This window comes from Camellia sinensis, chromosome 12 (genome assembly GCF_055761805.1).
Source record: "Camellia sinensis isolate YWXY chromosome 12, ASM5576180v1, whole genome shotgun sequence".
In the NCBI taxonomy this organism is placed as follows: domain Eukaryota; kingdom Viridiplantae; phylum Streptophyta; class Magnoliopsida; order Ericales; family Theaceae; genus Camellia; species Camellia sinensis.
The window spans coordinates 111,336,455-111,363,826 of NC_138972.1; the positions used below are offsets into that span (position 1 = coordinate 111,336,455).

General features: G+C 37.8%; 1 protein-coding gene across 1 annotated transcript; it reads right to left on the bottom strand.

Moving 5' to 3' along the window:
* Window positions 1-714: 714 nt before the first annotated feature.
* LOC114290696 (mediator of RNA polymerase II transcription subunit 33B) lies at window positions 715-27,372 on the bottom strand. The gene is made up of 12 exons (XM_028234639.2): window positions 26,900-27,372; window positions 17,498-17,608; window positions 8,441-8,788; window positions 7,923-8,239; window positions 7,727-7,818; window positions 6,751-7,111; window positions 5,483-5,693; window positions 4,647-4,761; window positions 4,351-4,512; window positions 3,268-3,931; window positions 2,522-2,728; window positions 715-2,143 (listed from the first exon to the last, which is right to left on the bottom strand). The coding sequence occupies exons 1-12, from the start codon at window positions 27,172-27,174 to the stop codon at window positions 1,023-1,025; spliced, it is 3,984 nt and encodes a 1,327-aa protein (XP_028090440.1). The 5' UTR covers window positions 27,175-27,372; the 3' UTR covers window positions 715-1,022.

Sequence of the window (27,372 nt, forward strand, 5' to 3'; positions counted from 1 at the left end):
ACATTAATAGAAATTTCCTAAACTATGGAGTTAAAAATACTTGTTTTTCACTTGTAACCACACCTCTAGATATGCAAAAACATTCCCTTTTTGTTATTGTTCCTCCACACATGCCCAAGATTATAAAAAAGAAATATACTCTTAAGATTTAATAAGTTTTTCCAATCACAAAGGAGGTAAGTCACACAAGAGAAAACACAAGTCAATTGACCTTCTAAGCACAAATGTGACACACATGGGTGAATCATATACAAATCAACCCTTTAATTATCACAAAGAAACATTACATCTCACATACTTTAAATACAAATATCTCACTTTTACATCATATCCAAATACAAACATCTTATTTTACATCACCCCCACTATTTTATTACACATACATTTCAAATCCCAACCTTGAAGGATATTGAATGTGCAAATTACCAAATACATCATCAGCTCATCCCAACTTTGAGAGATTGACAAGTGCAAACAAATATAATGTATGATTTGGTTTTCAGAAATTTATTTTAATTTTTTTTTAACAAGGTAAAAATTAATTTACTGAAAGAAATAAAAATAATAACAAACATTTATCATTCTTACATAATTTAATTTTTTCAAAGGCCAGTAATATTTTTTTTTAAATTTAAAAATATTTTTTTAATATTTATTTTTATCAAATTAATTTTCATTTTTTTCTAAAAAACAAAAAAAACAAGGCCGAAAGCATTTTATATAAACAGATTTCTAAGACCCTGTTTAAAATTTCAGTGCCAACTTAAAAAGGTTACAGAATCACCTAATCTATTCCACAATTTCCACTTTACAAAACAGTTTCAAGCAAAGCTGTATTTACAAAGAGCACAGAGGCTCCAAAAACCATACACCAATTCTTTTTCTCTTTTTGATCTGTGCTTTAATTAAGTGGGACCTAACTGATAACTAAACATAAGTCTATATATCCCTAACCTCATGCAATACAAAATTTTGTACCTTAAAAATGCTACTTTCCATGCTTAAAAATTGTCTGAGAAAATTCATAACTCATTTTTGATAATCAATTCAGCAGCTGCACCCATTGCACCGATGCCACTAATGCCGAGCAGTGCAAGAGCCAGTTCTGCCTCATTCAACTTTACCAATCCTTTGCTCACTCTGTTCAATACATCAACATCCACCTCGAGCATCCACATCGGTGTACATCCCACCATCAAGCTCACAAACCCCGACACGTAGGCCCGCCACGTCACGCTATCACAACCGAGTGATATTTTCCCATTGAGCGCGCTGGCTAGGAATTCTAAATGGGCCCCAAGAACAATTCGCCGATACTTAGATGCTGGTGATGATGAGTCCACTCCCCAAGCAAATGCCCCCGAAAGCACTGCAAAGTATGCAAGAGCACAACCTCTTAGCATAGGAACCATCCCACTGGATTCCCCCCCATCGGTCTCTGTCTGATGAACCGATATAAACCAAGATGGCAAAGTTTCCTTGATTAAAGATTGAACCAAACTTAATCCACCGGTTATCCAAACTAACGAAGCTCCTAGGGCAGCGGCAAGCTTGACACGCACCATCGCTGCGGCGAGTGACACCTGACCATATCTCATCCCATACTTTGCTTTCTTCAACTTATCCATTTTCTCTGTAGGTAACCCACAACTTGCAATATCTTTAACAGAACGCATTAGAAGGGAAACGATTTCCTCTGTCATGAACATGAGGTTTTTGACAGACCGGTGAACTCGTAAGTAGAGTATTCCGGGGGCAACCGGAGAAATCCCACCGGAGAAATGAGACCCAAATCCATGACCTAGAAGGGCACCCACACCACCGTTGCTCAAGCTGGGAGTGGAATTTAGGCCAAGTGTGCATGTGAAGCAGAGTCTTAGGAGCTGATCTACTGTGTCGCTATTGTGGTGGAAGACAGTACGGGATGCAGAGAAAATAAGAAAGTCGCTCCAACGTTTTACTTTCTGAGCCCACAAGGAGGCTATGATGGGCAAACACGGCCAAGGGCAACTAGATGCAAGGGTATCCAAAGCCGGGCCAATCAGAAATAGCAAACGTTCGGTGGTCCTGTCTAATTTATAGGTTATTGTGAGGCTTACAATGGCAGCCAAAGGTAAAGGCAGCGTAGCTGGAGAGCTTCCACCTGCAACAAAACAAGTTTTACCTCTAATTCAATAAATACAAGAACAAGCAAGGTTTCAAATCTCATCCGTTACATAACGTATCACACATTACGTAACAGATTTTGGAGTTCCGATACCGTTGATAGATAGGTTGATATTGTCCGATATCAGCCAATCTATGACCATATCACCGATACCGATATATATATTCCAATTTTCTACAGTATATGTAAGCAGCCATGTTTCCAGCTTCAACTAGCTGTGATTTTTCCTGTGTAAATATAAAATCTCTAAAATATTTAATTGAAAAGAACTGTTTGAAGTTTTTGTTCTCTTTTCGTCCAAAAATATTTTGAGGGTTGAGGGTGTCAAAAATAGTAACTATTACAAGATGATACCTGCAGCCAGACTTGGGACATCAACACCAGTGCACGCTAAGATTTTTTTTATCTGTTGCTCAACGATGGCTAAATTTGCAGCAGGGCTTGGCCAATCAGTACCATTCATAGAAGCAGGCTTCCAAATACCCCGAGTTACTTCAGCTGAAAAGTAACTTACAATAGTAGCCATGGATGCAGGAAGAAAATCAGCAAGATCTTTGAGACCTGAGACAGAAACAGGCAATAAGATTTTTAGCAACATGTAAACACCAGTGTATAACTCACATAAGTTGGATGAGGTTAGAGCAGAAAATTACTTGTTAGACAAAGTAGGCTAAACAACACAAACTTCTAGGGAAAAAAAGTTTTATTTTACAGTGAGCAGACTCTGTTGCAGGCATACTCATCAGGCAGCTAGCCTGAGTAGTACTACTCATCGACCCTAAAAGGCGAAGCCAAAAAAAAACTTTTTGTGTGTGTGCATCTTATTCATAGTAACCATACCTCTCGCAGTTTGAACGAGTATAAAGTTTTTTGTTGGCAGACTGTAAAAAGCAGTTTACAATCTATTGTATGCATTACAATGTTTCTGGTGAAGACATTTGAAGGCCAAAAAAAAAAAACATGTCACGCATACATATGAAGGCCAGAATGAACCTGAGGGATCTAGCTTGGACCTATGACCTATAAATGACACTGACATTATTAAAATGATCGCGCAAGTAGAATATTGTTATGTAATCAAGATAATAAATTGGACTAACCCGTCGCCAGTTCACGAGGAGACAATCTTCCATGGGCACAGGCTGTCAAAGCAGCATCTAGCACGAAGGGGACAGCTTCAAGAATGTCCCAAGCAGGTAATTTAAGTCGAAGGGAGGCATCTTCCGACACAGACCCAGATGAGTTACTACTTCCAGAAGTCGTAGAAGTCGTGGGATGACCACCTCTATTTACTTTTCTGAACATCATGTTCAAGAGCCCTTCCACAATCTGATGAACAGAGCTGCCTTGTAGAAGACCAGAGAGGGTTGAAGCAATGCATTCTTGATTCTTCCGGTGCCAGCGTTTTAATTTTGGAAAAGCATCCATGAATAATGGTTCTGTCGAATATGGACTTGAAAATTTTGACAGTCTCTTGCTTTTATGTTGATCCTTAGGTGTGATTGTGTATGATGCTAACTGTGAGTTGCGCACCAATAATAGGTATTCTGGAGTGAGTTGGGATCCCACAGGAGCAACATCTCCTTTAACATGTTCAAGAGGTGGACGATCAAACCTCCATAGCTTCAGCAGCAGAGTAAATGCATTGGAGAACACAGCATGGGAAGAAATTTCTTCCCCTGTTGCAAGAGTGCAAGAGACCTTGGGTGCACATGATCCAAAGACCTCACAGATGGGCATTAATGTGCCGGCAAGTTGAGGAACCTGGAGTGGCAATTAAACAACATCAGATCAATGCCGAAGTGAAGGCAGAATTCCTTTCATATCTCTATGCTTTCGGTTCCATTTTGGGCTTTGATACATCTCATAACTTCCATGAGAAAATGTACATGTAATCAATTTTTCACTCCTTAAATGAGAGGCACATTTCTTGTATAGTTTCTTTTTGTGCACAACTGTCAAATAATTTTGTCCAATTCCTTTCACATATCGTAAGGAATGAAACTTCCTACTCTATTCGTAAAAAAACACAAGGAAAATGTATTTTATTAAATTCTTTGCATACCTTGACTATGAGGAAAAAAACATCACCTACTACTGGTCTTCAAAAATTATGTAGTCTTTTAAACAAATAGCCTAGATAAAAATTCAGAAGAAATCACGGTTAATGAAGTTCAACCTACCACGCCATGTAAGGAAAAAATCTGAACACAATCAGCAGATGATATTCCAACAAGAAGAACATTCAGAAATGGAGCATAGCCTATCAAATGGCTCTCATTCCCAGAACAATTTGCAGGAACTGGAGGTGACAGCAATTTTATAATCAAAAGAACAGTATGTTCCTGCAAACATAGACAAAAATACACTTTAAATAAAAGGGGAAAAGAGAAGTGACTGCAAATAAACAAGATGGTGATTGAGTAGTCTACTGTAACATGATACTTCAGGATGATTACAACAGTATTCATTACACTACCTGTATATTCCAACCACGTATCAAGGACGCCCCACAGAGAATTGTAGCAGCAGATATCTTCTCATCATCTGAACCATTGACAGCAATCTCATATATTTTCTCTATTTCTGCTAAGCTTTCATTAAATCCAAAAGCTAAAATTCAGTTCCCATACAACTAGTCAATATCCAAAGAAAAAAAAACAGCATCTGATATACTTGGCTTCAGCAAAGAAAAGGTTTTTTCTGAAGACCAGGCTACAGTTTCTTTTTCTTTTTTTAAAAGGAAATGTTATGGTTTTTTCAACAAAATGAACACATCATGAACATGGTGCTATGCCCTTTTCAATGCAAATGTAGATATGAATAGGACATAGTACATTATTCCGCAGATGGTAATTCACCATGACAAAAAATGAATGCAATACGAAGTTAGTAATATGCCACTCACACCACAAATAGAAACTACAAGTGCATAAAATAAGATTCTGCATGACATCAGTTCCAACCAAAATACCTCCAGTTACATGAAAAGGGCTTTATTGGATTATCTTTTTCCTGAACCGTCCTGCTATGGAACTATTAAGGTGGAACTAACATATAGTTGGGAACCGAAATGAAATGGGATTGTTGGACCAGTCAGCAGAAATAGACCTAATGGACAGGAAAATTTCTTGAACTAAAATTCCATCAATCAAATAATTGTGCAGATAACCAATCAAATGAATTTTAAGGTCCTCCAGGATTGGAATCAAAAGGAAATGTCTCTTTGAGAATGGGTACTGAGATAGGTTAACCAGGGTAAAGAAACCTAGGTCAAAAGTCAAAAATCTTTAGAAATTACAAGTGTCAGCATACCTTGAAGCTGGAGTTGAAACCAACGCATTTACCATTGGAGGTGATAGAGGGGACCCCTTCATCAATGATGACCAACCGGGTATTTGACCAGAAACACTACGAGTTATTTGGTTGCTGCGGCCTTTTACATAGCTAGGCCATAAATACGCAGATGTGTCCAAAAGATTTCTGGCAATACATGCCTCAACAATCAGATGCCTCATGTTTCCAGCTGCAAAGTGAATTTAAACTACTTAGAAGTTTCTAGAGATTGAAAATGAATATCCACACCCAATAGAAAATAGAAAACATAGCTTAACCAAGCTTCAGCTAGGCACACACACATGTTGAGCCAAAAACAAAGAAAAAACAAAACGGATGAATATGCAGGTAAAATAAAATAGTGATATTCTAAGACAGAAGCAGCTGAAGTGAACTGAGAAAATAATGAATGGAAAATTGAAAAATGAATTCAAGAACAAGTAAAAATTATTCTAAACGGAACTATCCTTTTTTTCTTTTTCTTTTTTAATTTTTGTGTTTTGTGCTACCACCAAATGAAAAGTTGGAAAACAACAGTGATGTGAAAGCAACACCACTTTGCAAAGCCAACATTATCAATTAATTATAAAAAGTTAATTGCCCATTCAATTCCTTTCGAAAACCCATAAATGTAAGGTCCAATTGCATGAAAGAAGTTTAAGAGGCTCTAAATCAAGGAGACTTATATGACGAGAAAATCTCATGTAGCAACATGCAAGGATTGCCCTCATAGAGGGCCCACGTAGGAGTTGGATGGAATCAGTTTGTAAGAGCAACTCCAACACCACTCCCTTTTCTTTCTCCAAATTTAGCTAAAAAGCAAGTTCTCTACTCTAGAGGGCCACTTTTTGAACTAGCATATCTAAGAATGATCTCTATTCTTTCTCTATTCCATTTAAATATTCTTTCTTCTTAATTTAAAATGTAAAAATCTAATTACTTGATTTAACATGGTCGTAAATTTTTTTTAAGAAAATGCTTTTATAGTTTTGGGGATTTAGAGAGCTATTGTAAAAATTCCCCAAAATAGGGAACCAAAGCTGCTGGAACGCTTTTTTGAAGTGGAGCTTGATTTTTGAAGAGAAGCACTCCAAGATAGCTAAAAAATGGGTTTAAGGGAGGCCGTTGGAGATGCTCTAAGAGCCTGATGTACATTGTTGGATCCATTCCCTAACACCTTAACATGGTATCAAAACTTTAAGAACTTCAATTCCAGGAAGTCATAATGAAGGATAATTGAAACTCACAACAATTCACTGGCATGTCATTCAAGCTCACCCCGTCAAGGTATCCACTCCCAACTGTTATGCCTGAAAGAAACATCATTGCTTTGGCAGCAGCCTGGTTGGCTACTGAAATTACGGGTAAAGGCGGAGTCAACAAACTTTCAAAATCATTCAATTGCTGTAGGCTGGAAATTAAATCCCTGCGACGCTTTCCTGAAACATGTTTCTCTTTCCTTTGACTGGTGGCACCACACTCAGCTTCTTTAATCAAGGCAGTTTCCTCCTCCTCAATAATATTCAAAATTGCAAGTATTGTAATAGACAATAACATGCACAAGCCCGTATCTAGACGAGGTACAGGACCTTCACTGGGATCCCTATCCTAAAAAGAACCAAGAAAAGAGAGGAATAATAAGGAATGTGAGCACAAATTTCTAAACACTTGGATTGCATGAGTCTCACATTATGAAAAACAGAAAATCTAAATCAGGCATCACATGACTAGAATCTAGTCACAAGTATATAGAAAAATTAGAACGGAATCATTTCAAGCCAATCCTTGCATGAATCTTTCATGACATGCAGTTTAATTTATAACTCCCACACGATCTCAGTAGACACATATGAAGTAAGTAGACAAGATCCTTTGGCATATGCCAATTTTCCAGTTTTGAAGTATTCCTCATACCATATATAGACGGCCTACTATCAAGGCACTAGTCTTGGTTCATCAAATTTTTTCAATCCTAGTTAAACTCACAATGAAATCAATAAGACCAAGCCAAATTAAACTGAAAGAATACTTAAGAGGTCACAACTAAAACAAATTACTCAGTTTTGCTAAAATTTGAAATATTGTCAAACTTCTTAGTGAAGTGGGAAGTAAAAGCAAACACTTGCCCCTAATGTTCCTAGGAGGTTTTGTGTATCCCATCGTCCAAAAGTATTTGACCTTAAATAAAAGGATTGCTTGAATAAAGTTTTCATGAGTTCTCACCCTCTGAACAAGTCGTAGAGCGGCAATCCATAGGCCAAGAAATGTATCATGCCAAGTAGTTTGATTGACAGCCTGAAGAGCCTTCACTAAACCTGCAGCACTAATATACAAACAATATAGTTCGGGAGAACTAAAGTTGCATCTTCTTTCTTACAAACACATAATTTGAACATGAAGTGCAAGAAATGTCTTATACCAGTAAGAGTTTCAACAGCACTCGTAGCTGTCACTTGTGATCCATCCATAGTATCTTCCAGAAACAGGTCAAAAGGAAGCCAAAGTGCAGATTGACTAGTGCCATGACATTGACCAGCTGAAGATACAAGTGACCCAGATATTACTGCATGAAACTGGTTCTGCAAGCTTGTTTTGCATTCACGGGACAGAACTCTACGTTTATCGGAAGTTAACTGCAGAAGAGCCTCAGGAGTAATATCTTTTGAATTTCTCAATGCTGATGAGTTTGAAGCAAGCAGTTGCACATGCTGAGTGACACATCCCCAGTGTGAGGACCTAAGAGGGGAAAGAGAACAAAGCATGAATTAGCTTCCACCCAATAATGCAATCGCTACTGCAAATCCACTCAAAAATTCAGACTAACCAGACTGTAGTCCAAAAGCTACCAAAGAAATTGTTTCATTTTCACTCACGTAACGACAAATTTAAATTAGCACCAGAAGCTTAAAAGAACAAAAGAATATATATAATTCTTACATGTTTCGACGTGCCAAGTAAAGAATCTTAGAAGTCACTTTATTCTTGAAAAATTCTCCAATTATCTCAACAGCCATTACTGTATTAATTTTGTGCATTCCCTCATGGCGTTCCATTCTATTCTCATTGAAGCTATCATGACTGTCAATTTCCATATCTTGTGTCCCAGTTGGCCACCTAGGCTTCTTTTCTGGTGTAAATTCCAGCAATCCTTCATCATCTAGTGATGCATCAAGTAACTGCCATACAATTGAAAAGATAAATTCAACTACAAGTAGCCCAGGTTCAGATGCCTGAATGGCAAATATCTGGGAAAGATGAAGAACGTCGTCTATTGATCTCATGATCCTGCAAAAACCATAGTAAGTATGTTAATCATTTCATATTCCCACCACTTGATCTAGAACTAAAGAAATCCCCGTTGATAAAAAAAAAGCTGATGAAAAATTGAAGAAAGTCATTTATTAAAAACAAGCAAAGATGACCCTACTGATTAGATGGTGCAGGTGGGTCAGTTACTGAGTATATTACATGATCAAAGAGTCATTCTACCATGAAACAAATTGTTCCTTCAGTCTAATTATGTTAGACAGAATTCCTGACATATTTATTTTCTTCAGCAGTGGTAAGGTTGCGCTGGAGCTTTATGTGCACGTAACTGAACAAACAATAATAATATTCAAATTCTCTTGAAAGTGACTACTCAATATTCAAGCAACCAAAATAAAAAAATTTACCCCATAAAATTTTTACCCATGCAGAATAGGTATTCTCCTTTTGGATGGTGGAGGCAGGATGTATCTCATGAATTTGTTTTGGTCCAGGTGACAGATAACGAGAGGGGGGGGAGGGGGGAGGAACCCAAGATTTTTGTTCAGTGGAGGTAAAATCTTAGCTAGAACTAAAATTTACAAATTGAGTTAATAATAAAAATGTGCTAAACCCTTATTCATTTAATAACTTAAAATTGTTCTATTATTAGTTATTTTGAACTCCATTAAATACTCCAAGTTCAATTCTATGGAGAGTTCTAAACCAACTGTGTTTGGTTTCAATTTTCTAGAAATTGAGTTTTTTGTTTTTCGTATGTTTTTGTTTTTAGTGAATATGTTTTAAATTTTAAATAATTTTTTTATTTTTTTAGATACACCTTGCTTCTATGTATCTAAAAAATAAATATTTATAAAAAAAATATTTTAAAAAATCAATAAATACACAAGAATACGAAAATGTACTAAATTTTTGCACTTTTTTTTTGTATTTTTGTATTTTTGGTATTTAGTAAATTTTTTAAAGACATATTTCACAAATATTATTCTTTTTAAGTGTATTTATATTAGGTGTACCTAAAAAATTATTAAATTGCTTAAAATATCAAAAAAATTCAGTGAAAAAAAAAAATACGGAAATAAAAAACTTCAATTTTCCGAAAAGTGAATACTGAAAAGTGAAACCAAACAATAACACTTAAAAAAAATGGAAACCAATCCAGCATTTAAAACGTGTTCCTACTATAGTTAAGGAGGAATGGCTATGTAGTAAACATATTTACAGTTATTTTTTAATTGACACAAACATGTTATAGAAACAAGATTTGAACACCATATCATTTTGTCATCATCTTAATCACAAAAATCTGCAATAATGAAAAAAAATGAGTACTGCCACTTTAAAAAAGTTTATAACTGTCGGTTAAAGTAACTTGAATCAAATTGACCAAACATTGTCGATTACACGAAAGATAAAATTTTGACCGTTACTTGCGATGATTTGATTACTGTATTTTACGGAAAAGTCAAATATAATAACCATTATACAGCAAAACTGTTCAATGAAGTTTCTTTTAATTGATTTATTAAATGCATAAACAGAAAAAGAGAAGAAGCAATCAATGATAAGGGATAAAATACCATTCTTGCCACCGCTTTGAGACAAAATCAGTGAAGGCAAATTAGCACCTTCTGGTAAAAACTTGTCAAATCAAAGGTCAAAACAATAATTTTCCTATAGTCCGTCCCCCACTTGTCCTAATGTGTGCCTGCCCTTCGGGCATGGGGAAATGAGATGAAAACCAATGCGTAATGGTCTGAAAGGTTAACCTGGCCCCTAACCTAACCTGACTCAACTGATTAGAAATGACAAAGAATAAACTCAATCCTTCAGCGTAACAAGAGATGCCTTCCATGATGATAGCAGGGCCAACAGAAAGATGATTCGGACTTTCACTGAGTTTTCTATTTGAGACAAATTAGGCCCAACCTTTAGATTATTACATGTCATTTTTCCAGGTAGACTCAAAATCCGTTGTAGCAGTCTTCCCTGACAACAGAGCTCTAATCCATTTTTTTACCAAGTATACACAGATCAATCACACAGCCCATTTAAGACCATGTACTACATGAATGTCAACTGATATTTCTTTTGATACTATTCTTTAATTAAAGACATGAAAATCATATTTTCTGCAACACATATACGTTTGCTTGGCAAGAAATAGCTCATCACTTTTCTTTCCTTAAACATGGAACACATGAATTATGAACAAGTTGAATGAACAGCACCATCTCAAAATAAACTAAGATCAACTACAAAGATAAAGCAACCCTAAGCATTTACATCAACAATTTGCTGGGTAAAACAAGCAGAGATTTTAACTATGGCCGACTGCACGTTTTTGCATTATGTTGAAGCAATGCCAGGGTTCACATCATCAAACCCTTGTTGGGTAGGGAAAAAAAAAAGGAACATACTTTAAATGTCATTCCTTGGTTGCAAGAATCACCACTGGGGATGACGTTTCTGTTCCAGATGTAAGATTTCTAAATGTTTTATGTATATTCAATTGTATTTAATGCAAAGCTTACAGCCAATATATATAGCAATCCTAACCCTAATCTGAAATAGAAAATACTGTCAATCTACACAATCAATCGACTAATAACGAAACACAATCAATCTACACAATCAATCTAATATTTCCATAAGTAACATAATGTTCTCACACTCCCACTCAAACTCAAGATGTTTTAGCAAAAAACACTGAGAGTTTGTTAAGAAGAAACTAAAAGCGAGCAATAGTGTGAGTCTTCGTAAAGAAATCAACAAGTTGCAAGACCGAAGAGATGAAAGGAAGCAAAATGGAGCCAGACTGCAGATGCTGGTAAATAAAATAACAATCAATCTCAATGTGCTTCATCCGCTCATGAAAGACAGTGTCATGTGTAATCTGAATAGCAATGCAGTTGTCACAGTAAAGGGAGGTGGGAGAAGACTGAGGCACACTCAAATCAGTCAAGAGACAATATAGCCAAACAATCTCAGCAGTGGCATGAGCCATAGTACGGTACTCAGCCTCGACAGTGGAACCCGTAACAACAGTCTGTTTCTTGCTCTTCCAAGAAATCAAGGAATCACCAAGAAACATGCAGAAGCTAGAAGTGGACTTGCGATCAATGACATCACCAGCCCAATCGAATCCGCATAAGCCACCAAGTCCAAAGTGGAAGTTGAAGACAACAGTAAACCCTAAAATATAGTACACCAGAGATAGCGAAGAATCCGAACCAAAAGAGCCCAATGGGTAGAACGAGGAACAAAAACGAACTGACTAACCACATAAACAACATAAGCAAGATCAAGGCGAATAACCGTCAGATAGACTAAGCAACCTACGAGCTCTCAATATAAAGTAGGATCATCTAGAAGAACACAATCAGTAGTTGTGAGCTTCACATTAAGCTCAATGGGGGTATCAGAAATCTTAGTGTCAGTAAGATCGGCACGATGAATAACCTCATTGGTATACTTGGCCTGAGATAGAAAATAGCCCTTGGAACAAAAAGCTACCTCAATACCAAGAAAATATCGTAAGGTACCCAGATCCTTCATTCCAAAGGTGCAGAAAAGATGCCGCTTGATCTCAGAGATAACAAAAAAGTCAGAGCCAATGACGATCATATCATCCATATACAGTAATAAGGCAACAAATCCAACAGAGGTGTGCAGAAGAAATAAAGCAGAGTCCTAAGCACAAGGATGAAACCCAAGCACAATAACAACAATCTGAAAGCGATCATACCAAGCACGATGAGACTACTTCAGACCATACAGAGCATGCCGAAGGCGACAAATCTGTCTAGAGGAATGGTGAAGGCCAAAGGGAGGACGCATGTAAACCTTCTCTGTGAGATGGCCATTAAGAAAAGCGTTCTTAACGTCCACCTGATAAAAAGGCCAAGAATGAACAGCAGCAACAAAGATTAAAATACGGACAATAGTCATCTTGGCAACAGGAGTAAAGGTCTCCACAAAATCAATACCATACTCCTGTGAGAAACCTTTGGCAACCAGACAAGCTTTGTAGCGCTCAAGAGAACCATCAGAATAAATCTTGACTTTGTAGACCCATTTGCAACCAACCAGATTCTTACCAACAAGCAAAGGAACCAACTCTCAAGTACTAGTTTTTTGTAAAGCAGACAACTCATCCTCCATAGCTTGAACCTAATGAGGATCCTGACATGCCTCCTTATAAGACTGAGGTTCTGAAAAAGAATGAATAGCAGACAAAAAAGTACAATAAGAAGCAAAAAAATAAATATTAGACCAACCCAATCTATTTGGAGGATGACGCGCTAAAGTAGGATATCGGTGTGTAGCACGATCAGAGTCGTCAAAAGCAGGAGGATAAGCAGCAAGGGCAAAGACAACCGGTGGAGGAGGAGCCTTGCAACAAGAATAAACTAACGGAAGAGGAGAAAAAATCGAAGGAGAAACTGCTAGAGGTGAAACAGGAGGAGAAAATAGAACAACCTCAGAAGGGACTATGGAAATGTACTCATCAGACGAACCTCAGAAGGAAACGGATCAATATGAACCAAATCCTCTTTGGAAACTGGGGCGGTGAGAGAAGGAAGCTGAAAGTAAGGTAGACGTTTGAGAAAGGCAATATGGAGGGAGATATAAAGGCGACAGGAAACAGAGTCATAACAACGATAACCTTTCTGAGTAAGACTATAACCCAAAAAGACACATAGGACAGACCGGGCACTAAGTTTGGTCCTATCTTTATGAGGTAAAAGGACAAAACAAATAAACCCAAATACACGAAAGAGGGAATAATTAGGAAGTTGAGAAAACAGAGCCTCATAAGGAGATCGACCAGAAAGGAGTGTAGGCATACGGTTGAGAACACCCCAAAACGGAGCCGGAACGGAGGCAAGAGAAAAGGAGACACCTAGCTGTCTCAAGGAGATGACAGTGTTTACGTTCAGCTCGACCATTTTGGGCAGGTGTATCAGTACAAGAAGTTTGGTGAATGGTATCTAATTTGGCCAAATATTCACAGAATTCAATTTTAAAGTATTCCCCGCCTAAGTCAGACCGCAACAATTTAATAGTAGACCCAAACTGTGTAGTAACCATAGACTAGAAAGTACGGTATATCTGGTAGAAGTCAGACTTATGAGTCATAAGATAAACCCAAGTATAACGGGTGTAGTCATTAACAAATGACACATAGTATGCAAAACCCTGTTTGGTGAGAACAGGATAAGGGCCCTAAACATCAGTATGAACTAAAGAAAATGGTGTATCAGATATAAAAGTAATTTTATGAAAAGGTAAGACTGCCATTTTGGCAAGTTTACACCCCTAACATTCACTAAGTTTACTAGGAGAAACTTTACCCAATATACCAGACTGAGCTAAAGACCGTGAGCGATCAGCAGACAAATGCCTAATCTAGAATGCCACAAGTAGAAAGGACTAGACATAGAATCTAACTGAAAAGAGGAAAAGACAGTCAGAGAGGTTGCCATAGGCAGATGCAAGCTCTCCACCACATAGAGGTCTCCAACTTTATGGTCGGTCCCAATCTGTTGTTTAGACATCCGATTCTACACAGAACAGATAGAAGAAGAAAAGATAACATCAACACCAGATGCATCAAGCTGACTGATAGATAATAAACTGACAGATAACTGAGGAACATAAAGGATAGATGGAATAGACACAACAAACATAGCAGATGGTAGGACAGACCCAACAGATAAAACAGACATACCAGACCCATTAGCAGCATTAACAGTAATAGGAAAGGAAGGAGTAGTACAATTTGAAGTAAGGAGAGATAAGGAGTCATATGATGAGAGACATCAGAGTAAAAAATTCCAAACAGACGAAGAAATATCTGAAGAAGACCCAAACAAATCTGAATGAAGAGAAGAGACAATAGAGGCGGATGGGGATGGTTGGGAGGTAGACAGTATATGCTGAAGCTGACTAATTTGAGCACTCAAGGAAGCCAGGTCAGGATCCGGAGCCGAAGCAGATGCAATACAAGTAGTGGGAGGAGCCTAGAATTAGTTCTGAGACTGCTGAAAAAAAGAGGCAAGCAAACGTCCCTTCTTGGGATAGTGATACTTCCAATGGCCCCTCTGATGGCAGAAGGCACACTCATCAGAGACCAGAGACATCATAATAACCAGAAAACTAAGGGTTCAAGTGTAATAAACCCTAAATCCAAAACCACAATGTAATAACCAGAAGAGTTTTGGGTCTAAAGTATCATATCAGTAAACTAATATCAAATGGGTCAACTACCAGAGAAGTCGAGACCCAACCTCAGAGAGAGAGAGAGAGAGATTGAGACCCACGAAATTAGAGAACCAAGAAGAGAGTGAAATCGTTACAGAGAAGCATCGCAACTGAATCTTCGTTCTTTCAACCTAGTTGATCCAGATGAAATAGTCAAATGGGTCGAACGAGAGAGACGAAACAACCAGTAACAGAGCTTCCAGAGAACTAGAAGTTCCAACACAGAGAACCAGAGAAGCAGAGTTAATCACGATGGGTCACCCACGTGAGTCAGAGGAGTGACGAAGAGGTTCAAACCAAATGGGTCACTCACGCAAGTCACACATGCGATAAAGAGGTGCGACCCAAATGCGCGAATCAGATGGACCAACCAAAGGCTGAGGTACAATGATTCCAATGCTAGATGAGCCTAATTCCGGCAAGAACCAACAATCAACAACGCTAGGGTTTCATACACGGCTCTGATACCACATAAGATTTCGAAATGTTTTCTGTATATTCCATTGTATTTAATACAAAGCTTACAGCCAATATAACTAGCAATCCTAACCCTAATCTGAAATAGGAAATACTGTCAATCTACACAATCAATCGACTAATAAGGAAATACAATCAATTTAATATTTCCATAAGTAACATAATATTCTCACACCAAAATCATCCTTGCCCCTGTTTCTTGCAACTAAGTGCATTTAATGCATGATATGCAATTCCCTCTTGTTTGTTTAATCCAAGGTTTTAAAAAGCGGCCGCAACCGTTACGTAACGGTTGTGGTAGTTACCGCCACCCGTTACGGCCGCTTTTGCAGTGTGATTGAGATTCACAGGTGTGTTGGCCGTAGCGACTGCCGTAGCAATCGTAACGGTGCCGTAACAGCCGTAACAGCTGTAACAGCCTATTATGCACCGTTACGTAACGGTTTCAAACTGCTTCTTCGAAAAAACACACAAAAAAAAAAACTGAAAATGGGGGAAGAGGGATAGGGAGAAGAGAGAAGATAAAGAGAAAAGATGGAGCAGTAAGAGATAGAGAGAGAGAGAAGAGGGAAGATGAAGAACATGTTATTGATTTGTTGAAACTGTAAGACCTATGCTATTCTATTCAACTGCTATCACTCAACCATTTTGTTTGTGTGTGTCTATCTATATATTATTTGAAAAAAAAATAAATGTGTCTATCTATATATTATTTGAAAAAAAAATAATAATAATAATTATAATAAGTGTGGTCATTATCTATTTGGTTGTTTGGTTAAAATATATATATATATATATATATAATTCGGCTTTTATTTATTCTCTTACTTTTGTCATTGTTTATCTTATATATAATAGTGATTGATTTTTTGTATAATATAAAGTCATTAATTATTAAAATAAAATGTAAAAAACTCAGTTTATAGTGATTTAAAAATATGAAATATATTGGATCATACTTAAAAATTTACAAAAGTTGATCAATATTTATTTTAAATCCAATAAATATGATCATGGAAAAAAATATGCGTATCGATAAGTTTTTTTCAAATTGTGCAAAAAATAAAAAATTCACGGTTCCGGTTACCGCAACCGTTACGTTACGGCCTTTACACTCCGCAACCGCAACCGTGCCACCGCCATCGTTACGGCGACCGCAACCGCTTTTCAGAACCTTGGTTTAATCTTTCTTTTTTTGTTTAATATCCAATCCTATCTTCTCCCTAGGCCTTTATGACATCTCCTTCTCTTCTATCTCCATCTCATTTCGCATAATATCTATTCAAAAAAAATTTCATAATGTTCAAGCTACTCACTCCACAATCTTTTCACATGCTCCTGTATGGACACCATGCTTTTCATCTTACCCAGCATGGTTTATCTCCTTCATTACTATTCAAATCTAACAGCAGACTGGGCCCAAGTCAGGACTCAAAAGGAAAATCTCCATAACCCCACCCAGATGTTCCATTGTCCAAACAGTCCCCTCTAATTCATTCTCACCCAAACTTCCAGCCCAATGCAAGTTATTCTGGAATGTTTTTATGTTCTTCCACTCCCTTAGCTTTCTACAACAATTCCTGGAAGCACAAAACACCTTAGAAAGGTAGGTGATTCGGATATGATGATTCTCAAATACTGACAGACTACATGCCTTTGCTACGCCCTTTTAATATCATCTCGAATTACTTAATGTGATACAATATTTAGAAAGCATTCCACACTTGGACTTTGTTACAACTGAAATGGATGGCAAAAGATCAAATCCAACCATAATACAATTCAATAAGGCCTTCATGGCGATTATAGATACAACATAATGCACAAGATCATTTAAAAGTTACTGCTAAGCAGTGCTTGCTCACAATGAATAGGTTCTTCCAGAAAATAGTAAAATAAAGAACAAAAAATTGAAACAAAATTTGAGATGTAAATGTCAACAGAAACAAATAAACTAAAATTCAACACTCAAATTGAACTTACTTTTCATAATTTGGACAATTAATTTGAAATGCAAGTGAAAAAGCATGTCTCTTAAGGAGCTCCAAATAAAGTCTGTAAGCCGCAGGATGGGACCGTCGACTTGGAATTACCCTGTAACAAGCAAAGAAATTGTCAATCATAGGCAATATGCAAAGCAATTTCATTCTTTGTGGAAAGCACTATAGGGGAAATGCAAATATGAACTAATTCTCTACAAACTCCAAGGTTAAACAGAAACAAGTGAACTCTTAGTTGACATACCAAGTTGGACCCAAACAGAAAAAGAACAAGAACCAGAACCCAGACTTCAATCCCAAACTTTGGGTCAGCTTTGCAGATCACATTATAATCCAACAAGGTCTGGATGTAATTGATGACCGGTTCTCGATTTAACATCAACCCTCGGTGAATACATGCCGAGTAGATCTACACGAGTGAATCATATAACTCATGGTTGTGCTTTTCATACGATTGGTGAGATGGTATGACGTCCAAATAATTTTGATATACAAATAGTAGTAGCATTGCAATTCATGTCCTACCTAATTATATATCAAGGCACCATGGTAATTTAGAGTCTTACCATATATGACACACATTAAGGCAACATACTCCAAAAATTGGTGACCACTGACCAGAATGGAAGTTATGAGCGTCGGAAGTCAGCATCACAACCATCTCAATTTGAAATTCTTTGTGCAGAATACCGGACCTGCCAAGCCCACTCACACCTGATAGGCGGATGAGAACCACTGGTAACTCATCATTGATCAAACCATATCCAATAATCAGTTCCTCCTTTTGGACACACCAATCACCGAGATATAATATCACTCTCTTTTAGATGATCTAGGAATTCAGTGTTCAAATATTCATCTATCCGATCTGATAGAAGATCTTTGATACTTTTGCCGATCTAATTCTCTACTTCATTTTAGAATTCATTCAACTTTTCAAATACTTCAGACTTACAAACTGAATTCAATGGGCAGCATACATCACTGTGTATCAATCTTAATAGATCAACAGCTCTTTCGCCATGTCCAACAAAAGGTGGCTTGGTCCTACTCACTAGAGAAGATTCACAAGTCAAAAAGGGTTCTATAACCAATACACTAATTGTCTATCCTTAACCAACTTATAAATCCTATTCCCACATATATGACCAGGTCTAAGTTGTCACATGCTCTGATATTAGAATCGTACGATTCAATTCAATAGGTAATCGATAGAAACAAGTCGCATGAATCACAAATAGCTATCAATCAATGCTGAATTGGTGAATTGATGAACCAAATCGGTGAATCGTGAATTGATCAATTCACCAAAATTGATTTTTAGCCTCTTTTTCTGATTTTTTATGGTCAGAAAATGAATCACACAACTTTTTTACAGCATTTCAGGTTACTATATGACATTCTTTCACTTTCTCCCTCCTAATTACCCTCAAAGGCACAAACCCGAGAGAGAGAGAGAGAGAGAGAGAGAGAGAGAGACGAACCTTCTTGCTTACATTTATAAAATGCATTTTTTTTAAGGCATCAAGTAATATTTTTTAAAAGGTTTGGAGATTTAGGTTTCTTAACCCCCTTTGAGGCGAGTGTTTGTCTTTATTTCTTTCTATATTAAGAATGATTGATAAGTAATATCCAAAGGGGAAAGGTAAGTTGGTGATCTTACAAGGGAACGGTGTTAAATTCTTACCTATTAGACCGCGTGCTCAACATTCAAAACAAATTTTCATTGATTTAAGTCTAAATATTTAATATTTAAGTCTGCAAATATATTTTTCTACGTAATTTAGAAAAAGTGACCGAATCTATACAATTCATGATTCAATCCAATTCATGTTTGATATAAGGCCATTTCAATTCACAATTCAAATCCCCAGTTTGACAATTATGGTCACAAGTAAGAAGAACTTTCATCATTTTGAAGTCTTTTGGGTATTCATGAATTCACACCATGCCCAAATACGATTAATATTGACATTCAAGTTTAACAAATAATATGCTAGAATTAATTAAGCAAGCGTTTAATAGTAAGGCCTCGTTTGGGAACCTTCCATTTTAGCCAAAAAGTCAAAAAATTACTAAATTAGCCAAAAAACCAACCATCCATACCAAAAAGTCAAAGATTCTCTTTTCTCTTTACTTTTTGCACATCTTTTCGTAAAAAGTTAAAAAGTCAGCCCAAACATACTAATTTTTTTTAGCTCATATTTTAGCCAAATAGCCAAAGAGTTACTAAATTAGCCTATTCCCAAACGAGGCCTAAGGAGCCAATGACTTTCTCAAATACTAATCAAATCTTCCATTGCATAATGAAGAGATAAAAACAATGTTCCTAACTACAACTGTCACATAAATGTCAAATAACAATCTAATGTAGCAACACTTGTTCCATTTCACACGCATAGGGTGACTGTTAGAATTTACCATAAACCTACCACCACTACCACCTCACCTACTCCACTAAACCTAACCCACTACACCACTACCACCTCACCTACTCCACTAAACCTAACCCACTACACCACTACCACCTCCACTTCACCTACTCCTTACCTACTACACACTCACCCTCTTCTATATATAGGAATCATGAATCATTGTAATTGATATAACATTACATCAATCAATAATAATACATACAATTTATTCTCTCTTTCTCTATACATTATTTCTTACATGGTATCAGAGCGATAAGATTTAAGCCTGTATTTCTTTCTCACCGGCGGGCAGCCGGCCGACACCTTTGCCTTTGCTGCCCGCTGGAATTTTCTACACATACCTTCCACTCTCCACAGCCGTAACTCTGCAAGAAGAGAAACTTCGCTCCATCATTTTCTTCCACGAATCTTCTTCGTGGCTTTCGAGCTCGTCTCTCACTATCTCGTGCAATCGATCTTTGCACTTCATCGCCACATGTGAGCAACCGTGGCCGTCGTAAACGCCGAAAAAGTGCAAATCCGCCGGATTCTGACTACTCCGGCGGCAAAGCAAGGGGTGAATGGCCACAGCGTCTTCCATATCTCTCCTCCTTCCACGCACAGAAGTCATGCCTAACTTAGGGCATTTCTGAGCCACCTCAGGCTCGTTTGTCACATTTGAAGTCGGAGATGCACACTGTTTCGCAGACGTTGTCTCTGATTCACCGTTCTCCACCAAACGACCGTCACTAATCACGCAATTCTCAACTGCTTTTCCGCACTCAGACAGCTTCGAATCTGCCACCAAAACATCCAATTTCTGACGTTTTCTACCGTGCTCTTCCAGATTCTTCTCAGCTTGGTGATAGATTTTTCATAATGGTTGCTACCGCCGCTACTTCTGCATTTTTTCCAGTTGCATCTCCTCCACCCGATTCTGGTGCCAAGACATCCAGCAAGCTTGGAGGACCTCCAGCAAATGTGGATGCACGAGGGATTAAATCAAAATCTGCTGCCACTGGGGGTTTGCAGGTTAAGGCCAATGCACAAGCCCCTTCCAAGGTAAACGGTACCAAAGTTGGTGTAATGGAGGGGCTCAAGAGTGAGGATGATTCGCCATCACTTCACCAAAGGACTTTTATCAACCAACTGTTCACCCACGTTGGGCAGCGTTACAGCTGCAAATTTGTCTTCTTATCACGTGAGGTGATGATGAGATTTGTGAATTATTTGAAGTGGTTTGAGCTGGAATGCATATCTTCAGAAAAGGAATGTGCCGGTAAACCTAAGATAAACTATGTTAATATGTTACAGTGTGTCTCTCTCTCACTTTACTTTTTCCACCACCCACAACACATTATCATCGTCATTCCCTAACCCACATGGACTTGTTCCCATCGTTTCATACAACTCATCATTCATCCCACTAGAATATATAGAATATATATATATATATTTATAAAAAAAAAAAAAAAAAAAAAAAACAATACAAATTTGCACACCAAACCTTCCCTTATTTTATTCATGTTGGGGCTCACCCCGATCACCATTTTACACCCAAAAAAAAAAAAAAAAAAAAAAAAACAACCACAAGATTTGTTTTCTTTTCTGCAGACGGCCACCCACCGATCTCACTTTTTCGCCTATTCCGCCGGTCTTTTCTTCTTGCCTCCGTCCTGGGCGGCCCTTGACGGTGTTGCCTCCGTGTTTCCCACTCCACTGGGCACGATCACTCCACCCTGCTCCTCCACTACAGCATATGGCGGACCTCCAAATCGGAACATAACGGTGGCCTTCCGCTTCAGCTCCTTATTTTCCGCCTTTAGCACACTTATCTCTGCTCGCGCATCCTTATACATGCGTTGGAGCAGAGCCAGCTGGGAGTTTAACTGCTGCACCTCATTTGCCCTACTCTGCAGCCGGTTCGACAAGTTTGTCACCGCAGTCATAGTTTCAACACAGGACTTCAATGTATACTGATTAGCTTCAATATCCGTTTGCACTGCCATTTTTTGCTCCACCGACCGCATCGGAAAGTTCAACGGAGCAAAACCAGAGGTGTTTGGTTGAGGTTCACAGGCCACCGCACCAGTTATCTCTCTTGTTGACTCGTTGAGGTCGGGAAAGAGAGTGAGCAGACCACGGGAAGAAGAGGCTATGTTCTGGGTAGCTGAACGGGAAGAAGAAGCCATGTTTTTGGGTTGCTGAGTGTTTCAGAGAAGGGTTGGTTACAGAATGTTACAGAGAACGAAGAGGTTTCAACTGGTTTGTTATGCTTCCAAGCCTCAGACTTCGCTTTGGTTTATAAAGACAGAGACGACGAGGCCGACACGCGCTCTGTCAATCACGTGCATCGCCGCGTGTCAGGCGCCCCTTTTGATGGCTCGACGCTTCCTGTCGGGCACGTCTTTTGATGAAGTGGGCGCGCCTTTTGATGGCACGCCTTTTGATGGCACATCTTTTTATGAATTGGGCACGCTTTTTGATGGCACGCCTTTTTATGGATTGGGCACACCTTTTGAGGGTGCGACTTTTTAAGGGTCCGACAAGACTCTGTAAACTGTCCCGACATTGATTCCGGTTAGCTCCTTCATGGGTCCGACAAGACTCTGTAAACTGTCCCGACATTGATTCCGGTTAGCTCCTTTATGGGTCCGACAAGACTCTGTAAACTGTCCCGACATTGATTCCGGTTAGCTCCTTTATGGGTCCGACAAGACTCTGTAAACTGTCCCGACATTGATTCCGGTTAGTTTCTACAAGGGTCCAGCAAGACTCCGTAAACTGTCACAACAACTGTCACAGCATTATCTGCTACAACGGTCCGACATGACCCCATAAACTGTCTTCTACATCGGTCTGACACCGCCATCCAGTGTCCTCTACACCGTTATGACACCCCCATACAGTGTCCTCTACAACGTTATGACACCATCCAGTGTCTTCACCAATGGTCTGACACGACCATACAGTGTCTCTTATCCTCTTTTATTTTTATGTATTTTCTTGTTTTGTTACTCTCTCCAAACTCAAGTTGGTTAGTTCCTATCCCCCTTGAGTTTGCGGGGGGCTGTTAGAATTTACCATAAACCTACCACCACTACCACCTCACCTACTCCACTAAACCTAACCCACTACACCACTACCACCTCACCTACTCCACTAAACCTAACCCACTACACCACTACCACCTCCACTTCACCTACTCCTTACCTACTACACACTCACCCTCTTCTATATATAGGAATCATGAATCATTGTAATTGATATAACATTACATCAATCAATAATAATACATACAATTTATTCTCTCTTTCTCTATACATTATTTCTTACAGTGACTTTTCCTTTACTCGGTCATTTGTATCTCTACGCAGAATTACCTAGCAATTTAGTTTATGTAAAGAACATATCGAATAACCTTCTAAAGTCTTATCTCTAAAGTAAGCAAGAAACTCTTTCTTTCTTCTTCCGATGTCCTATCTTGCCATAGTGGAAACACTTTCTTTTCTCATTGGCCTCTCGGATTTGGACTTCTGTAGTATTTTAATCAAATGCTTCGCATGAAAACATCTTTAGAAAAAATAAAAAGGAATAATAAGAACATCGAATAAATGATATTGACCTTTTGTGTTATATGGACTCTTCAAGATAAATCAAACACCCGTATCGGACCCAACGCTTGAACAAGGGTGTGAGATATACATCCAATACTTCTCATCAAATAATTCTTATATATTTATTTTCACACTATTATTATATGTATATATATATAAAATAAAATAAAATTGTGTGTGTGTGGATAATCCAAGGTATCTCCTGCCTAGCCTAGCGCAGTCCAATTGGACCCGAGTTAACTTGCATTTGGACAACCAAGAACTAATCCCTAGAAGCCCTGGAGTAGATAACCGAGCAAACCTCCAATGGCCCCTTGGGAGACTCAAACTCGAGACCTTGAATCTTATCCCCAAGTCTTCACTGCTCGGTCAATCCCTTGGAGTTATTATTTTATGTATATATTGTTGTATAATTTCTATAAAATGAGTAAAATAATCTTTGGACACTATATGTTACCTATAATACCATTTTATCTCACATAGTGGATTAAATATATAAAAATATAAATCCCAAGGGGTTGGCCTAGTGGTCAAGGCCTGGAGCCCCAGGGTGTACTCCCTCGAAGATCTTAGGTTCGAAGCTTCCTAGGTACAAACAATTTCTTAGAGCTAGTCCATACGAGCCTATACCCCGGCTTTAATTGGGTCCCCCGCTAATAGGCAGTGAGATTGGTTCTCCAAATTAGTCGATCCAATGAGCTAGATACTGAGTTATCAAAATATATATATATATATATAACCCCACCTTTTTTTTCCAAGTATATGTATGGGTCCAACCTCCAAAATGCACCTGCTTCTGATAGTTGTACCGCAGTCATTGTAACATAGTTGCCCGTGTTTATGGATGCCATGTTACTCTCATGTGTTTCATATTAATATGGATCAAGTACGAGAATTGAAATTTATTGTGAATTCTTGTTTCATTGCTATTGAAAAGTTTATATAAGCTCATAGCACATTCATTTATTTTATCAAGAGCAAACAAATGGGGATAAATATGTCCACAAAAAGTAATTTATTTTGGGCTTCGGCCACAAAGTTAAATGTGGTTTTGACTGTGTGTATCAAACCATTGAGTATTGAATTGATTGGATTATCGAATTAATTGAATTTATCGAATCAACTAGCCAGCCACCATAAAATTATCATGTTTATTGAGTTATCATACAACAAATCCCTAAAGCTTTAACTTGTATGGTTATCAAACTAGTTTTATTTAGATTGTTTTTTACATAAAATGACAACATAAGTGCATGAATTTCTTATATGTGGTTATGATCAAAATGTTTAACTCTTGAACGAATAATTACTTCTTTCAGAACGGTTTATAAAAATCACTACTATTTTCTTAACCAGGTTGGATCATTCATCCTTCAGGAGAATTTACATGTAAGTCATTTGTTGACAAAATTATTGATAAACCGAGTGTGCCTTCTTTCTCCCTCACTAAAAAAAATGGGGAAATTGTTTATGCCTCTCAAAATTAAATTTCTATTATGTGGTCGTTGGCTCATGGGAGTATTATGACTAACAATACCTTTCAAAAAAGATGGCCCAATCATTGTCTTTGTCATCAATGGAGCATCATGTGTAAGAGAGATGAGGAATCTTTGAATCACCTTTTCTTACATTGTCCATCGCGTTGAGTTTGTGGCACCATCTCTTTCTTTTGGTAGAGTTATTGTGGGTGGCTCCCATGTCCAGTATTCACATGCTTTTAATTGATTTCTAGGTATTTTTTTATTAGGAATTGATTTATGGGGTTTTAGTGGCAAGAAAAGGGCAAAAGCGTTGTGGCTTAGCGTGGTATATGCAATTTTTTTGCGTCATTTGACTGGAAAGAAAAGCAAGGAATTTTGAAGACAAATTTGGGGACTTGGATTCTACGTGGGATAAAGTTCGTAGTTTGCCATCTTTTTGGCCATCTATGTCCCCTCCATTTAAAGGCGCTCTGCATTTTTTGGTCACTAGAGATTGGATGGCCGTTTGTGACACATAGTTTCTTATCTTTGTTTAGTTTTGTTTGATGTGACTTCAGTTCTTCATGTTTGATCTTTGACGACTCCTTGTCCTTTATTGTATTTTATTTTCTTTTCTTCAATAAAATTCATGGTGTTGCCGATAAAATAAAATAAAATAAAAAATCTCCACCATTAAACCTTACATATTGAAATCTCTTTCTATAGTTGATATGACTAGTTGTGGTTGTAGATAGTTACTGACAGAGCTGTGCAGCCAATTTCATCTTCTATTTTACAGATGAATAGAAATAGTAGTTGCGGGAGTTATTCTCAAGGTGGAGTGCTAAGAGTAAACTTTAATTTGAATTACCTTGTCGAGAAATTAGTTATTATGAAACTGGAGAACTCTAATTTATTTCGATGGTGACAAATGAATTTTTTTGATAATTGTGAACTTTAAATATAGAATGATCTGGCATATTACACTCACTCACCTAATTTGAATTTATGAACTGTTGTTTGAGACTTTAGTTATCCCAAGGGGTTGGCTTAGTGGTCAAGGCCTGGGCTTGAGGGTGTGTACTCCCTCCATGGTCTCAGGATTAAGGCAGTCCATACCGGACTTTGTCCCGGCTTTAATTAGCCCCCACTAATGGACGGTGAGATTAGTCCTCAGATTAGTCAGTCCATTGAGCTGGACACTAAGTTATAAAAAAATATATATATATATGTTCATATTTTCTCTTAATTGTCTTGATTATTGTGAAAATGAGATTGAGCACATACCTTCCCAAAAGCCTTGCACACTAGTGGGGCTAAGCCCCCATGTGTGTGCCGTTGTCAAATACCAAACCCTAATTGGGTAAGGGCGTGACAGGTCACCCATAAAAATAATAATAAGTACCAAGTAGTTTTATTTCCATTTCCTCTTCCTTTCCCTTTCTCTCTGAACAGATCTAAAATAGCATTAATAGTAGATGATTCCATGTAACACATGTTAAAGACGACGACGACGACAACAACAACAAAAAGGTTCAAATATCTCTGTTTGGTTTCATTTTCAATCTGTTTTCCAAATCTTTTTGAAAATAAAAAAAAAAAAATTAATCTGACAAAAATAAACACACGCAAAAAAATATATATTTTTTAATTATTTCCACCTCAAAAAAGATAAAACCAAACGAAAATTATGATTTTTTGTTAGTAGGTTTTTTACACCAAATTAGCTGTTAGCTTTTTTTTTTTGGAAAGTTTTTTTTTCCTAGATAAAACCAAATTAATTGGACAACAAAACTAGTGTATGTCATTCCTTCAAAAATCAAAGAAGAATGTGTATATAAATAGAAATCATTAGATATAAATTAACTGATAAAGAGAAAATAAGAACGAATACCTAGTAGAAAGAAGAGCGAGAACGAGCATCGGAGGCACGATTTTCATGGTCAAGGCCTTGTCGAGAAACTTCCAGGTAATCGGAGCGTTATTGTCCCAACAAATGTGAGAAACGAGAAAGCTGGCGAGGTCGGTGGAGGGCATGGAAACTCCGGCGGAGTTAAGGATGGTGGAGAGCTGAATCGCCCAATTCGAGGGATCGCTGCCCTTGTCCTGAGCCGACTTCGTCAGTTCCAAAACACCGTCCCATACACTCTTCTCTACGATCACCGCCATCGCAACAATCTCCGATCAGATTTCTACGAATCTTTCATTCTCAGAGAGAGAGAGAGAGAGGGATTTGAGAGGACGGGCTCACCTTTTTCCAGTGTCTCTGCTTTTTGACTCAAAAAAAAAAAAAACACAGAGTCCTCCCCATCAGGCTGGAGGCCTCGTTATTATTTATGAAAAAAATTAAGTTAATTGAGTAACATT